The 18,324-nt window shown below is 41.8% G+C and overlaps 1 protein-coding gene across 1 annotated transcript in view; it reads right to left on the bottom strand.

Annotated features, from left to right (window-relative positions):
- The window catches only part of LOC137656407 (PMS1 protein homolog 1-like), a 72,143-nt gene that overhangs the window by 46,605 nt on the left and 7,214 nt on the right, over window positions 1-18,324 (bottom strand). The window contains exon 2 of the mRNA XM_068390584.1: window positions 7,103-7,267. Within this exon, the coding sequence (XP_068246685.1) occupies window positions 7,103-7,267 (165 nt within the window). The remainder of the gene's footprint in view (window positions 1-7,102; window positions 7,268-18,324) is intronic.

Raw genomic sequence — 18,324 nt, 5'->3', positions numbered from 1 at the left:
GTTAGAGTGTGTACTTTCGACTATGTCAAATTCATTTCATTCTTGACCAGGCCGTAATGGTTGCCACTGTTGAACCTTTATGAGTCAGGGAGAAGTAGACCCTCGCCCAGTATGTCTGTCGTGTCAAGGGAAAAGATGTTCCGTGTAATCGCCATTAGAATTTTGTGGGATATATATTATTCTTGTCGGAAGCGAGCCAAGAAAGATCGCTCTCTTCCTCCTCCTTTGGTAAGCAAGATACGTAAGGTAAGTCCAGCTATGAATGTTATCTCCCCACCAATCTGAGTGTCAGGAACCATATTAGGTTTTTGTTACGGAGGACAATGGCCTCCATTTTTTTTAACATGATATCTCCTGGTGTTAATGTACAGTATGTGATTGATCCTGTTCTTATTGCGGATCCCTTGGCTAAAGGCAGCTACACTCCCTGAGCCAGCTATGCTTGATGCTTACATTCCAGATTATCCTGTTATGTCTAGATCCATCTCACTGCCCACAAGTGCGCCAGCCAAGTGTGGATCTGTATGCAGATATGATGTTCACCCTTACAGAAGCATCTCAGATTAGAACAGTGAAAGCATCTCCTCGTTCCCGGAAGGACCTTAGATTTAAGCCTGTGCTTTCCTTTCGTACCTAGGCAGCCTTATTTCAAGATCCTGATTGCTAGTCTCCAACTCGTATCGAGATAGGCTTGTTTCATACTCCTAGGGGCCCTCGGCAGAAAACTCCTCTAAAGAGCGCTCAGTACGAGTCGAAAGACTTGTCATTTCTTTACTATAAGGGCGGTTTGACTGCTTCAGCTGTGTCTCCCCCCCCCAATAGAGTTGGCAGTACCTTCATGCTCCAAGCAGGCTTCTCCTCCCAAGCTTACTAAAGCTGGAAAGTTGAGTGTAACTGTTCCTACCATTCCAAAAAATGCTTCTAAGTGTACTGTCAAGCCGAACGTTCAGATTCATAAATTTGAACACTCTGGCGCATTCAGACATATGAAGTCACTGTACCCGCAACCTTCTCTGCACGTGGGGTTACTCCCCTGCAGTCTAGGCAGGCCGACAGGTCCAGGCAAGTTGTCACCCCTAAGCATCATGATGTCACTGAAAGCGCCACCATCTTTTTTGTGTGAGAGCTTTCCTTCGCATCATGATGCTAAGAATGTAATTATATGTTCATTTAATGATAGAGGAGGTAATAAAGCATATCCACATAAATTCAAAGTTCACCAGAGTCCTAAAGCTCAAGGCCAGGAACTAATGAGATAGAACATCACCCTACTTAAATAAGAACCTTGTATCTCAGGCTAGAAATTCATCCAGATAAACCCTATTCTTACACTAGGTCTGACGAACAGGTTTATCAGGATAGGCATTCTTCGGAACGCTATTCTTTTGCAGAAAATTCCTTACGGGTACATATGAAGAAAAACGGTTCGCTGTAGACATTCGAAAGAACAGTTTTGAGAACTCTCTCTCACCTCGTAAAACAAGACTTTAACAACTCTGTTTCCTGACCACGACATGTAAATGAATGCTCTGAGTGAACTAGAAAAATCTCATTCCTTCTCCGCCTCCTCTTCTCAGTATTAATCAAGGGAAAGGAAGGACGGAGGAAGAGTAAAGAGCTCTATTGAGACAGAAAACTCTCATCGGGACATAATTACTATTGATGACTCCCCAGAAAAACTCTTGGTGCATGCGAGTACAACCTCTGCTAATGTAACCCCTCTTAGGCACGAGTGATGAGTTTGGAAGCCTCTATTTTATTAAGATCATTAGCATAAGCCAACACTTGAGAGGTTTGGATAAGCTTCCCATAGTACATACATACATACATATACCAAAGGCACTTCCCCCAATTTTGGGGGGTAGCTGAAATCAACAATGAAACAAAACAAAAAAGGGGACCTCTACTCTCTACGTTCCTTCAGTCTAACCAGGGACTCAGCCGAGTTGAGCTGGTACTGCTAGGGTGCCACAGCCAACCTCCCACATTATCCACCACAGATGAAGCTTCATAATGCTGAATCCCCTACTGCTGCTACCTTCGCGGTCATCTAAGGCACCGGAGGAAGCAGCAGGGCCTACCGGAACTGCGTCACAATCGCTCGCCATTCATTCCTATTTCTAGCACGCTCTCTTGCCTCTCTCACATCAATCCTCCTATCACCCAGAGCTTTCTTCACTCCATCCATCCACCTAAACCTTGGCCTTCCTCTTTTACTTCTCCAATCAACTTTTGCATTCATCACCTTCTTTAGCAGACAGCCATTTTTCATTCTCTCAACATGGCCAAACCACCTCAACACATTCATATCCACTCTAGCTGCTAACTCATTTCTTACACCCGTTCTCACCCTCACCACTTCGTTCCTAACCCTATCTACTCGAGATACACCAGCTATACTCCTTAGACACTTCACCTCAAACATATTCAATTTTTGTCTCTCCATCACTTTCATTCCCCACAACTCCGATCCATACATCACAGTTGGTACAATCTCTTTTTCATATAGAACTCTCTTTACATTCATGCCCAACCCTCTATTTTTACTACTCCCTTAACTGCCCCCAACACTTTGCAACCTTCATTCACTCTCTGACGTACATCTGCTTCCACTCCACCATTTGCTGCAACAACAGATCCCAAGTACTTAAACTGATCCACCTCCTCAAGTAACTCTCCATTCAACATGACATTCAACCTTGCACCACCTTCCCTTCTCGTACATCTCATAACCTTACTCTTACCCACATTAACTCTCAACTTCCTTCTCTCACACACCCTTCCAAATTCTGTCACTAGTCAGTCAAGCTTCTCTTCTGTGTCTGCTACCAGTACAGTATCATCCGCAAACAACAACTGATTTACCTCCCATTCATGATTATTCTCGCCTACCAGTTTTAACCCTCTTTCAAGCACTCGAGCATTCACCTCTCTCACCACTCCATCAACTTACAAGTTAAACAACCACAGCGACATCACACATCCCTGTCTCAGTGCCACTCTCACCGGAAACCAATCGCTCACTTCATTTCCTATTCTAACACATGCTTTACTACCTTTGTAGAAACTTTTCACTGCTTGCAACAACCTCCCACCAACTCCATATAACATCATCACAATCCACATTGCTTCCCTATCAACTCTATCATATGCTTTCTCCAGATCCATAAACGCAACATACACCTCCTTACCTTTTGCTAAATATTTCTCGCATATCTGCTTAACTGTAAAAATCTGATTCATACAACCCCTACCTCTTCTAAAACCACCCTGTACTTCCAAGATTGCATTCTCTGTTTTATCCTTAATCCTATTAAACATTACTCTACCATACACTTTTCCAACTACACTCAAAAAACTAATACCTCTTGAATTACAACACTCATGCACATCTCCCTTACCCTTATATAGTGGTACAATACATGCACAAACCCAATCTACTGATACCATTGACAAAACAAAACACATATTAAACAATCTCACCAACCATTCAAGTACAGTCACACCCCCTTCCTTCAACATCTCAGCTTTCACACCATCCATACCAGATGCTTTTCCTACTCTCGTTTCATCTAGTGCTCTCCTCACTTCCTCAATCTCATCTCCCATCACTGGCACCTCAACACCTGCAACAGCAATTATATCTGCCTCCCTATTATCCTCAACATTCAGCAAACTTTCAAAATATTCCGCCCACCTTTTCCTTGCCTCCTCTCCTTTTAACAACCTTCCATTTCCATCTTTCACTGTCTCTTCAATTCTTGCGCCAGCCTTCCTTACTCTCTTCACTTCTTTCCAAAACTTCTTATTCTCTTCATATGACTGACCCAGTCCCTGACCCCACCTCAGGTCAGCTGCCCTCTTTGCCTCACGTACCTTGCGCTTTATTTCCACCTTTTTCTCTCTATATTTTTCATACTTCTCTATACTATTACTCTGCAGCCATTCTTCAAAAGCACTCTTTTTCTCTTCCACTTTTACCTTCACTCCTTCATTCCACCATTCACTGCCCTTCCTCATGCTGCCTCCAACAACCTTCTTGCCACATACATCACTTGCAATCCCAACAAAATTTTCTTTTGCTAACTTTCACTCCTCCTCTAAATTACCAGTTTCTCTTACTCTCACCTCGTCATATGCCATTTTCAACCTTTCCTGATATTTACTTTTTACCCCCGGTTTTATTAGCTCTTCAACCCTCACTAGCTCCCTTTTACATCCACCTAATCTATTCCCCCACTCTTTTGCTACAACTAATTTTTCTTCCACCAAAAAATGATCAGACATACCGTTAGCCATACCCCTAAACACGTACATGTCTTTCAATCTTCCAAACATTCTTTTAGTTATCAACACATAATCCATTAATGCCCTTTCTACTACTCTTCCATTTGCCACTCTTACCCATGTATACTTATTTTTATCTTTCTTTTTAAAAAAGCTAGCACTTATTACCATCTCTTGTTCAACACACATATCTACCAGTCTCTCACCACTCTCATTTTCACCTGGTACGCCATACTTCCCAATGACACCTTCTACCTCTCCAGCGCCCACTCTAGCATTTAAGTCACCCATGACAACTACATAATTCCCTCTACCCAATCCTTCTACACACCTAGTTAATTCATTCCAGAACTCATTCCGCTCTTCTTCACTTTTCTCACTACCTGGCCCATACGCACTGACAAACGCCCAACATTCCCTACCCAACCTAACCCTTACCCACATTAACCTAGATGATATCTCCTTCCATTCCACTACTTTACCTGTCATCCATTCACTCAGCAATAAAGCCACACCCTCTCTCGCTCTTCCCCTTTCAATCCCAGACACTCTACCAGACATTTCACCAAACATCACTTCACCCTTTCCTGTCATCTTTGTCTCACACAAGGCCAATACATCCATCCTTCTACTTCTAAACATACTTCCAATCTCACATCTTTTACTCTCTATCGTACTACATCCACGCACATTCAAACACCCCAAAACTAGAGTGCGGGGAGCAGTCACTCTCCCCCCAGCTCCATCTCTTTGATGTCTCACAGGATTTTTATACAGGAGAGGGGGTTCCCAGCCCCCTCGTCCCGTCCCTTTTAGTCGCCTCTTACGACACGCAGGGATAACGTTGGCGCTATTCTAATTGTTTTTATGCCCCCGCGGCCACAGGGGGCACCGCTAATAGATGGTGTGGTGTCAACGATACTTTCCTGCAGTCTGAGAGCCCCTAACTTAGGTTTGACACGGCCTTTTCCAACAAGACGAAGGACACACTTAAGAGTTCTTGAACTCACAAGTTGCTGCTACTGAAAACTCGTTAAAAGCAAGGAAATCGACAAAATTTTCACCACTACCTCTGCCATGCTAGAGACACTTTTATGTTTACTCTGGACTTTTTTGAACCCTTCTTCTCATTGATACAGATGTGGCCAATATGGTACCTTCAGTTCCCGCGGAAAGACTATCGAACTTACCAGCTACGATTTCAGGTGCTGAACTGGCAAAAATGGAGATAGCTGCCTTGGCAGCCATTCAGACCTGCTCTTGGATAGACCACTGGTCTGGGGCACATATTTGCTTTGCCGTTTTGAGGGACCTCATGGATGAGACCGTACAAGACCAGTTTAAGGCACTCTCAAGATCAGGCATTAAAGCCCTAGTTCCTCCTCCACCAGAACATTTTCCAAAGGGGAAATTGTGTTCTGAAGAGGTGCGACACTGTCCTAGCTACATGCTCCAGACAGCTATCCCCTGAAGACGTTACAGTTCTTAGGAAGTCGGATCTTATCAATTCTCCTTCTATCTTTCATTTCTCAGATATAGCTAGAGCTAATGAGATATTAGAGAGACTGGGACAGAGCCCAGTAGTCAGCAGATCAGCGGCACCTAAGATGCCCAGTCCTCAGAAAATGGCGAAGAACTCGCCTTTTAGGCCAACCCCCCAACAGAGACGCCTTCTCCCCCCCACAGATGGACAACAGCCTGGGAGGCAGAATCCTAGACACAACTTTTGTCGGAGAGGCCACCCCTCCTGTCGAAGAGGACGCAGTGGCAGAGGTTCACATTTGGGAGGGGTCGTCGCCCAGCTTACCACTAGTGGGGGGATGCCTACAACACATTTGGCAAAGGTGGTAGGACTTAGGGGCCTGCCCTTGGACGGTAGAAATCCTCTGTTCAGGTTACCGGATCTCGTTTGTAGACTGTCCACCTCCTTTAACCAGGAATCAGATCCAAACATATTATATGGAAGGATCATCAAAAGACCTACACCTAGCAGGGGAAGTCTCCAATTTGCTAAGCAAAGAAGCAGTAGAGGAAATCTTTGATACCTCTCCAGGCTTCCTTAGCAATCTATTCCTGATAGAAAAGCTGACGGAAGGTTGGAGACCTGTCAAAGACCTCTCACTCTTGAACCTCTATTTTGCAGACAAGGTACAAGATGGCGACTCCATTCTCCGTTCTCCAGGCCATCAGGAAGAACGACCACCTTCTGACCATAGACCTAAAAGATGCTTACTTTCAGGTCCCCATCTATCCTGCTTAGAGGAAGTACCTAAGGTTTCCCTTTCAAGACAAACTTCCAATTCAAGGTGCTGTGCTTTGTCCTGTCTACAGCTCCCCAGTCTCTTCATGGAGATTCCTGCACACATGTGTGCCCTATGCATGCAGGAAAGAGTATGAGGGTCCGTCTCCAAGGAGGGTATGAAGGTGCCGCATCGGAGCCTTTCCCTACCTGGACAAATCCGCATTCTATCAGAATACGCACTCTATCAAGTCAGAAAAAGGAAAAGTTCAAAATTTTAGGCCAGTTGGTTTTTTAATTAGAAAAAAGCAGAGTAAATACAGAGGAGATCAGACACGTCTGTTCTCTTCTGTGCCGCAATACAAAGTGGCTTGTGTTGGCTACTGCGTGTGTTAGCAGGGTGCTGGATCTACCTTCAGCTACCACCCACTAACACCTCACTTAAAATTTTGCGGCTAATTTCAGCTGTCGCCAAAATGTATCTCCATAGTAAAGAGCTAGAATAAATGATATTTGTAAGAGAAAAATAAGCCAAAGCTATTTACTGTATACACAAAACCAAAGTGCAATACTTACCATTTGGGGTAGGCGCTGGTCTTTTAGAAGTTACTTCCCCTTTGTGATTGAAGGTAAACAAGTGACCTATTGGGTCTTCTTTTCTCTTTGTGGTAACACTCACAGAAGCAACAGCACAAAGGGACGAAAGAGCTTCTCCACGAAATCCATAAGAACTCAAAGAAGCTGCAAGATAAAAACACTTAAATATTTGGAATCTAAAGAAAAACATGATTTTCAAACTAAAGTCTATTGTTTCTATACTCACCTCTCAATAGATAAACTACTGTATTACGTAGAAGAGACTCCTAAGCTATGGTAAGCAGCTCTTCTAAGAGAAAAACACTCGAAAATTAAACCATTGTTCTCTAGTCTTGGGTGGTGCCATAGCCTCTATCCCATGGTCTTCCACTGTATTGGAATAGAGTTCTCTTGCTTGAGGGTACACTCGGGTAGACTATTCTATCTAATGTCTCTTCCTCTTATTTTATTCAAGTTTTTATGGTTTATATAGGAAATATTTATTTTAATGTTATTACTATTCTTAAAATATTTTATTTTTCCTTGTTTCCTTTCCACACTGGGCTATTTTCCTTGTTGGGGCCTTGGGCTTATACCATCCTCCTTTTCCAACTAAGGTTGTAACTTAGAAAATAATAATAATAATAATAATAATAATAATAATAATAATAATAATAATAATAATAATAATAATAATAAGAGCCAACTTGACAAATTTTACATACTACAATAAAGAAAAGTTCCTCACACACACCTACGTACACATCCTGCTTCAAATCAGCTGCCAAAACCCCTTCCCAGACACTGGGAAAAGGCAATTAGCCACGGGAGCAGTATCTAAGGACTAACATGGGAAAGAATATAAAGAACTCTTCAGATTTAAGTGGACTCAAACACAGAAGGTAAGGGCACCTCAAAAGGGGCTAGGAGTGAGTTACTAGCCCTATTCAGAGGGAAGTAGGGAAATGATGTAATAATATTCTAGTTAAAATAATTTTCAATTTCCATGAATCTTACTTCCAAAAGGAACAAACTAAATAACACACTTCCTAGGCGGAACTGAGTTGACAAACACAAATTATTATTATTATTATTATTATTATTATTACTAGCTAAGCTACAACCCTGGTTGGAAAAGCAAAATGCTGCTATAAGCCCAAGGGCTCCAACAGGGAAAAATAGCCCAGTGAGGAAAGGAAATAAGAAAATAAAGAAACGACATAGGAAATAATGAAAATTAAAATAAAATATTTTAAAAACATTAAAACAGTTATTTGATATATAAACTATAAAAGGACTCATGTAAGCCTGTTCAACATAAAACATTTGCTGCGAGATTGAACTTTTGAAGTTCTACTGAATCAACTATGCAATTAGGAAGATCATTCCACAACTTGGTCACAGCTGGAATAAAACTTCTATAGTACTGTGTGGTATTGAGCCTCATGATGGAGAAGGTTTGACTATTAGAATTAACTGCCTGCCTAGTATTACGAACAGGATGGAACTCTCCGGGAAGATCAGAATGTAAAGGATGGTCAGAATTATGAAAAATCTTATGCAACATGCATAATGAACTAATTGAACGACGGTGCCAGAGATTAATATCTTAATCAGAAATAAGAAATTTATAGATCATAAGTTCCTGTCCAACAAATTAAGATGAGAATCAGCAGCTGAAGATCAGACAGGAGAACAATACTCGAAATATAGTAAAATGTTATTTTTATTAATAAAATAAATTTTTGAATATACTTACCCGGTGATCATATAAGCTGCAACTCTGTTGCTCGACAGAAAAACCTACGGTCAAAATACGCCAGCGATCGCTATGCAGGTGGGGGTGTACATCAACAGCGCCATCTGTCGAGCAGGTACTTAGTACTCCAAGTAAACAAAGAACCAATTTTCTCCTCGGTCCACTGGGTCTCTATTGGGGAGGAAGGGAGGGTCCTTTAATATATGATCACCGGGTAAGTATATTCAAAAATTTATTTTATTAATAAAAATAACATTTTTCAATATTAAACTTAGCCGGTGATCATATAAGCTGATTCACACCCAGGGGGGTGGGTAGAGACCAGCATTACATGTTTACATTATTATGAGCTAAGTATTCCGTATTTCATTTTAGCAGTTATTCAAAATAACAAACATAAAATAAATAAGTACCTGGTAAGGAAGTCGACTTGAACAATTACTCTGCCTTTTTAAGTATGTCTTCCTTACGGAGCCTCGCGATCCTCTTAGGATGCTGAGCGACCCCTAGGATCTTAAGTATCAAGGGTTGCAACCCATACAACAGGACCTCATCAAAACCTCTAATCTAGGCGCTTCTCAAGAAATGACTTTGACCACCCGCCAAATCAAGTAGGATGCGAAAGGCTTCTTAGCCTTCCGGACAACCCAAAAACAATAATAAAACATTTCAAGAGAAAGATTAAAAAGGTTATGGAATTAGGGAATTGTAGTGGTTGAGCCCTCACCCACTACTGCACTCGTTGCTACGAATGGTCCCAGAGTGTAGCAGTTTTCGTAAAGAGACTGGACATTCTTAAGATAAAAAGACGCGAACACTGATTTGCTTTTCCAATAGGTTGCGTCCATTATACTTTGCAGAGATCTATTTTGTTTAAAGGCCACGGAAGTTGCGACAGCTCTAACTTCGTGTGTCCTTACCTTCAGCAAAGCTTGGTCTTCCTCATTCAGATGGGAATGAGCTTCTCGTATTAACAGTCTGATAAAATAGGATAAAGCATTCTTTGACATAGGCAAAGATGGATTCTGGACTGAACACCATAAAGCTTCAGACGGGCCTCGTAAAGGTTTTTAAATAGAACTTAAGAGCTCTTACAGGACATAAGACTCTTTCTAGTTCATTTCCAACCATACGATAAGTTTGGAATATCGAACGATATTGGTCAAGGCCGAGAAGGCAGCTCGTGTTTGGCTAGAAAACCAAGTTGTAGAACATGTAGCCGTTTCGGATGAGAATCCGATGTTCTTGCTGAAGGCATGAATCTCACTGACTCTTTTAGCTGTGGCTAAGCATATCAGGAAAAGAGTCTTTAAGGTGAGATCTTTCAGGGAGGCTGATTGTAGCGGTTCGAACCTGTCTGACATAAGGAATCTTAGTACCACGTCTAAATTCCAACCAGGTGTAACCAAACGACGCTCCTTCGTGGTCTCAAAAGACTTAAGGAGGTCCTGTAGATCTTTATTGTTGGAAAGATCTAAGCCTCTGTGACGGAAGACTGATGCCAACATGCTTCTGTAACCCTTGATAGTGGGAGCTAAAAGAGATCGTTCTTTCCTCAGATACAAGAGAAAGTCAGCTATTTGAGTTACAGAGGTACTGGTCGAGGATACGGATACTGACTTGCACCAGTTTCGGAAGATTTCCCACTTTGATTGGTAGACTCTAAGGGTGGATGTTCTCCTTGCTCTAGCAATCGCTCTGGCTGCCTCCTTCGAAAAGCCTCTAGCTCTCGAGAGTCTTTCGATAGTCTGAAGGCAGTCAGACGAAGAGCGTGGAGGCCTTGGTGTACCTTCTTTACGCGTGGCTGACGTAGAAGGTCCACCCTTAGGAGAAGTGTTCTGGGAACGTCTACTAGCCATCGAAGTACCTCGGTAAGCCATTCTCTCGCGGGCCAGAGGGAAGCAACTAGCGTCAACCTTGTCCCTTCGTGAGAGGCAAACTTCTGCAGTACCTTGTTGACAATCTTGAACGGAGGGAATGCATATAGATCTAGATGTGACCAATCTAGTAGAAAGGCATCTATAAGAACTGCTGCTGGGTCAGGGATTGGTGAGCAAAATATTGGGAGCCTCTTGGTCATCGAGGTTGCGAAGAGATCTATGGTTGGCTGGCCCCAGGTGGCCCAAAGTCTCTTGCATACATCCTTGTGGAGGGTCCATTCTGTTGGAATTATTTGTCCCTTCCGAATGAGACAATCTGCCATGACATTCAAGTTGCCTTGGATGAACCTCGTTACTAGTGATATGTCTAGACCTTTTGACCAGGTGAGGAGGTCCCTTGCGATCTCGTACAATGTCAGAGAGTAGGTCCCTCCTTGCTTGGAGATGTACGCCAAAGCCGTGGTGTTGTCCGAGTTCACCTCCACCACTTTGCCTTGAAGGAGAGACCTGAAGCTTTTCCAGGTCAGACGTACTGCCAGTAGCTCCTTGCAGTTGAAATGCATTGTCTTTCGACTCGAGTTCCATAATCCCGAGCATTCCCTACCGTCTAATGTCGCACCCCAGCCTACGTCCGATGCGTCCGAGAAGAGAACGTGGTTGGGAGTCTGAACAGTCAGGGGAAGACCCTCTCTAAGGTTGATATAGTCCTTTCACCAAGTCAGACAAGACTTTATCTTTCCGGAAACCTGGATCGAGACCGCTTCTAGCGTCTTGTCCTTTTTCCAGTGAAAAGCTAGATGGTATAGAAGAGGACGGAGGTGTAGTCTTCCTAGTGACACAAATTGATCCACGGATGACAGTGTCCCTACCAGACTCATCCACAGCCTGACTGGGCAGCGTTCCTTCTTCAGCATCTTCTGGATGGATAGCAGGGCTGGGGGCTGATCGTCTTGTTCAGCAACGTCCTCATCAGAGGGTTCCTCATTCGAAACTGATGAGGAAACGGCAACGGAGTGGGCAACGTCTGACTCGCTGAATCCGGTCGCACTGGTGGATGCGTGACGGAGCCGGACGCAATATCATGGCACTGCTGCACAGTCTGTGAACTGTCAACAACCATGGGTGCGCGAGGAAGTACAGCGTCAACCCGACCGGTTGGAAGGTTGTTGGCCAGAAGGAGGAACCACCTCAACTGGCAGACGCGAGTAGGTTACCTCAGCGTCAACAGGGCGCACAACCAACCGGTTGGAAGGTTGTTGGCCAGAAGATTCTTCTCCGCATTTAAGTCCTCTATCAAGGACGCAAGCTTGGACTGCATGTCTTGCAGCAAAGCCCATTTAGGGTCTACGGGAGCAGGTGTGGCAACAGACGGGGTTAGCGACTGAGGCGGAACCATTTACCATCCCTGAAAGCCTTGTTATGTGTGACATAATAGTACAGCAAAACTTCAAAGGCTCGACAAAAGTTGAGAAGTTGACCTGTAAACAACTTGGAGCGTCTCCTGGCTAGGCGCCAGGGCGAGTCTACCAGAATTGAGAAGTCTATCTGGGCAGAGGAATGACTTCCAAGCCGAGAACTTCTCTCGTGTCCTATCAGACTCTCGCTCTATAAGCCAGTTTAAAAGAAGGGAAATCAAAGGCTGTATCCCTAAAACTCCTCCTGGTGCAAAAACCAGTCCCCTTGCCAACGTAACGCTCTCTAGGAGAGCGAGAGAGCACTAGCTTAAAAACAACGGCTTCGAAGTAGCTAGGCCTAGTGTAAGTTCTGACGTTTAGGCGAACGAGGAGCAGCAGTTACAAGATCCGGATGAAGATCCTTAAAAAATCATCATGATTTAATTAAAGTCCATAGGAGGCTAAGCAGCTTAAGGCTCCTCTCCAAATGACAGAGTCCTCAAGGGAATATCAGTAGGAGGGAGAACAGCACTTTCTCATCTACAGGAACCTTGTCCGATAAAAGCTAGGTTATCTCAGTGAGTCTCTCACTGGTGCATTAGTAGCAGACCAGAAGGCAACGTCATGTAACTGCTTGACAGTCTGTGAACTGTCAACAACTGAACTGTCAACCACAACAGGTGCGTGAGGACATACAGCACTGGTGCATTAGTAGCAGACCAGAAGGCAACATCATGTAACTGCTTGACAGTCTGTGAACTGTCAACAACTGAACTGTCAACCACAACAGGTGCGTGAGGACATACAGTGTTCACTCGAGACTGCTTTGACTGTCTATACTGAGCAGTCAAAACAACTCTAGAATGCGGAGGTTGACGCACCGCGTCAAAACAAAACAACTTAGACTGTTGTTGTACCTCGCGAACGTCAACGGAAGGTTCCGTGCGTTACTGAACGTCAACATGCGGCTGGCAGGGTACACTGGAACGCATGGGTGGCGGGACTCTCTCAGCTGGAGTGCGGCAGAAGGTCGCCTCAGCGTCCACAGGACGCACAACCGTGTTGGTTGTAGGCTAGAGGTTGGTGCAGTGTCAACCTTCTCCGCATGAAAGTCCCGCATCAATGACGTTAACTGAGACTGCATGGTCTGCAGCAAAGACCACTTAGGGTCTACAGGAGCAGGTGCGGCAACAGACGGTGTGACTGCCTGATGCGGTACCGCTTTGCCTCTCTTAGGAGGTGAGCAGTCGTCGGAAGACTGCAGCGAGTCCGAACTGACCCAGTGGCTACAACTGGGCCGTTGGACTTGCGCGGAAGGGACCGACTTGCGCTTAATAAGCTGCGAGACCTTGGTCCATGGTTTCTTACGAGAAACCTCTTCCGCAGACGAGAAATAAATGGGCTCTCTCGTCTTTGTGTGGGTGGGGCGATCTTGTGTAGATACGCCCGAAACCACGGAGGGAAACGTCTGTTCGTTGATCAAGGCCTGACGAACCCATAAGTCGTTCGACATTACTTCTCCCCTGGGCTTGGGAGCTTGCAAGAGGTCCCGGACTAGGTGAACGACAGGCACGAACAGACGAACCCTCGGACGCAACACTGTAACACTTTGCGCATATCACTTTATCACTTCGATTTTCTGTTTTGCACTTATTTCACTGAAATCGAAACTTTTACTGATTTCTACCTGAAACACGCAATTCTACCCTTCATTAAAAGGTAGTAATTGCAAAATCAGTCGTATAATGCAGCTCATTAATACTAGCAAAAAACAGAAAACATATATAAAGATAAAAAATTCAGTGGCTGGGAAAGAGACTAAACACTAGTTCAAGTAAACTACGTTTACAATCTCTCACCGCACATAGCCTGGGGACAAGAATAAAACCCTAGAAACGTTTTACCTTCTTCCCCGTACAGCGACTAGGGAGGAGAGTAACACGAGAACAACGTTACCCGCTTGAACGGAACGTTTTCTCTCCTCTCTCTCCCTCCGTCTCTATCTCTCTCTCTCTTTCACTCTTGATTTCGCACCTAAGAGAAGAGCCCAATTATATATCGTCAAAAAAACATGTTATTTGACTAAAGGAAAAAACTGAAAGGTTTTCCAAATAAAAAGTTCCTTTAATTTAGAATTTAAAACATTTAAGCTAAGAAAGAATGAACGAAACATCAGAATCGATTTACTCTTACTGCAAAGTGAAACCGTGATCCACTCTCTATCGTAACGATAGAGCGCATGTTGAACGTCCTGAACGTCAACAACTGCGTAGTCTAAAAAACTAAACGTTAGTTCATCTTTGAAAACAGTACGAAGACTATCAAAGAAATTCTTTCATAAAACATTAAATTTAAAAAGTTTTAAATTCTTTAAAGGCTAAATACGATATAACGGGCTCAACGTTGATTAACTTCGGTTCCAAGTTAGGACCGCCTACTATCAGGAAAGGTCGCATATAAACAAAACATAAAAATTTATTTTTATATGTTTATAATAAATGGAAAGTTAATCGAAGAGGCCTAATAAAGGCGGAGAGATATAAAATATATAGATCTATAACGTGTTAAGCAAAATTACTAAAAACCTAAACACACTTCCGTCTAAGGGAAGGGTCGGCCATTTAAAAGTGAAAGAGAGTCCATACTCTCTTTGTCACCATAATTAAATCTATCCAAAACGAGTTCAAGTTTTGAGATGAAGATAAAACACCTGCATAGCGAAAGCTCAAAACTAGAATAGTGTACTTCACCAAATAGTTGTGAAAACAAATCCAGTTAGTAACAGCGTATTAGTAGGTCTTGCCGGTAGCCCGACAGAGAGAAAATTGGTTCTTTGTTTACTTGGAGTACTAAGTACCTGCTCGACAGATGGCGCTGTTGATGTACACCCCCCACCTACATAGCGATCGCTGGCGTATTTTGACCGTAGGTTTTTCTGTCGAGCAACAGAGTTGCAGCTTATATGATCACCGGCTAAGTTTAATATTGAAAAATGAAAGAATTAAAACACTACTTCAGAATAGAATGATCACCAAAAATCATGAAAGACTTTCTCAATAAGGCAATTTTTTGTGCAATTGACGAAGACACAGACCTAATGTGTTTCTCAAAAGTAAATTTGCTGTCGAGAATCACACCTAAAATTTTAAGTCATCCAAAGTTAAGGGGACTGTCCGCCATGTCCGCCATTTTTTTTCCTAATGATCCAAATTACACAATTTCTATATATGTTTTAGACACATATAATACCTTCATCATATAAAAATTTCAAGTCATTTGATCAAAAACTTTTGGATTTATGAGCAAAAATCATGATTTTAAAAAAATATTTAGGTACATTTTTCCCCAATACTATAATACCAATTGTATTGAAACTTATACCACAAAAACTACTCTAACAACCGAACAATTCTGTCAGACAGAATTTTGATTTTCCTTTCTGTTTTTTTTTAATGAATTTTTATTTTTTTTCCTCGTCTAGACGGAAAATAATCGTGAAAAAAAATGTAAAACGAAAATCAAAATTTTGTCTGACAGAATTGTGGAATTTTTATTCTTCTTTTCAACGATATCTTTTTCTCTAATATCGAACAACAAATAAGTGAGAAAAATGTACCTAAGTGGGAATAAGTATGTTTTTGAGTTATGAGCTCCCAAAGATTTGCAGCAAGCTTTCGCTTCTTTTCTAAAAGAAATCAAGATAGTATTATTATGATAACTTTTATTGTTCATTCCTACATAAATGCACCCTAAAGGAGGTATTTGAACCCTCAGTTTACTATTCCTATGTTATGAGTTGCCAGTGATCTCTAATTGTTGCCAGTGTTTTAGTTAGCAGGTTTCAGCATTGTACTCTTATCCATGTTTCCCTCTTTCTTGGTTCTTTTTTCTTGTTCTCCACTTACTTTTTGTTCTTTCTATCACCTTATGTAACATTGGCATTGCTATAAAATTCCAGAGGACGTTGTGAAAGCACAATCAACATACAAACTTCAAGTAAATAAACACATGCATTATAATTTCTATATGTCTTTGGAAACTTTGTGATTTTTTCGTAGCAGGTAGTTTTTCATTCACCTACCCTCTACCAATGCCTTTCATTTCTGCCAGAGGTACGAGATTTCGAAACATGAGAGAGAGAGAGAGAGAGAGAGAGGAGAGGAGAGAGAGAGAGAGAGGAGAGAGAGAGAGAGGAGAGAGAGAGAGAGAGAGTTGAACATTGTTATTATAGTATTTGTATAAATGGGAGTTTATAACAATTGGAGAGAGAGAGAGAGAGAGAGAGAGAGAGAGAGAGAGAGAGAGAGAGAGAGAGAGAGAGAGAGAATACAAGTACAGTGATGCCTCAGGATACGAAATTAATCCGTTCAGGATGCTGTTTCGTATCCTGATATTTTCGTATCCTGAGTCGCGTTTTACATGTAAATAGCCTAATCCGTTCCAAGCCTTATAAAAAGTCACCCTTTCTTTCATAAACACGCTAAACTGTAGTAATAAACATGCAATGCAGCCATTTCTATCATTCAATAATTAACACAACCGTTAAAAACAACCTAATCCATTCCAGAAACCACTATGAGATTATTCAATAATGTAGTTATAGCCAAGTTATCCCCCCCAAGCCCAAAGAAAACGGTCCGTTTTCTTTATTACTGTATAAAAGTTACGGTACTGTATGTACGTAAAGCATTTAGATCAGTGAAGGTGTATTGTTACCTGTACGTACACCTAAATTAATGATTGATACCAGTACACTCTGAAAAAAAGGTTACAGTTAATTAGTGTAACAAAAAAGTTGAAACTTACCTTTTGATTGAGACGATGTCCGATAGCGAAGTCGCGGCAGAGGAGGATGGCATAAGGCAGAAAACGTAACAAGTGACAGACTACGTACAGTAATTTACACACTTAACACATTAACACTTAAACTTTACGAAATAAAAAAATGGAAGAAATAATTAACACTTAACATTACGTATGGAAAACTATAAAATGAAAGAAAAAATTACTTTAACACTTAACGGTAACATAAAACTTAAAATTGAATTTTTTTTTTTTTTTGTTGCTTTTTCATAACTTTACGTTTTTCTTATTTTCTAAATCTCTTCTACTTCTTCATCACTTTCTTTTTTCTGTTTCTTTTCTTTACTTTCACCTTCTAATTCTTCATCCCTTCCTCTTTTCTGTTTCTTTTCTTCACTTTCACCTTCGTCTTGGCCTACTAATACCGCTGGCCTCTTTAATAAGAAACTATCCATTGAAGCTTGTTTCTGCCTACTTTTCAACACGTTTCTAAAATGCGTTAGGCAAACGTAATATAATACACTACGTAACAAGTGACAGACTACTACAGTAATTTACACACTTAACACATTAACACTTAAACTTTACGAAATAAAAAAATGGAAGAAATAATTAACACTTAACATTACGTATGGAAAACTATAAAATGAAAGAAAAAATTACTTTAACACTTAACGGTAACATAAAACTTAAAATTGATTTTTTTTTTTTTTTGCTTTTTTATAACTTTACGTTTTTCTTATTTTCTAAATCTCTTCTACTTCTTCATCACTTTCTTTTTTCTGTTTCTTTTCTTTACTTTCACCTTCTAATTCTTCATCCCTTCCTCTGTTCTGTTTCTTTTCTTCACTTTCACCTTCGTCTTGGCCTACTAATACCGCTGGCCTCTTTAATAAGAAACTATCCATTGAAGCTTGTTTCTGCCTACTTTTCAACACATTTCTAAAATGCGTTAGGCAAACGTAATATAATACACTACGTAACGTTATATACAGTCTATGTATAGTAAACACTAATACAGTACAGTGCACAGTAACGAATGTTTATTAACGATAACACGTGGCGTACGAATGTACTGTATATTAACACTAAGTCAAACAAGCGAAAGCACACAATGTCTGTTAACGATACCGCGGTCGGAACGAAAAGAGAGAGAGAGAGATGAACGCCAGTGCGTAGGCAAGCTGGGATAGTTTCCGACCAATAGGAAAGCAGGATCTTATGGCGTCAGCTAGCGTCTGAGTAGAGAGATAACCAATGGGTGAGCGGGAGGCTGTAAGTGAGTCTACCCAAGTTCAAAGTCAGGCGGCGCGCGCTTTTTAAAATTACTCTCGGCGAAGAGTTGGGATCTCGTAAGGTTTTCGTATCCTGAAATTTTATCCGTAT

This window comes from Palaemon carinicauda, chromosome 17 (assembly GCF_036898095.1).
Source record: "Palaemon carinicauda isolate YSFRI2023 chromosome 17, ASM3689809v2, whole genome shotgun sequence".
NCBI lineage: Eukaryota > Metazoa > Arthropoda > Malacostraca > Decapoda > Palaemonidae > Palaemon > Palaemon carinicauda.
Note: the sequence above shows the minus strand (reverse complement) of the source record. Positions and strands in the feature narration are given on the sequence as shown.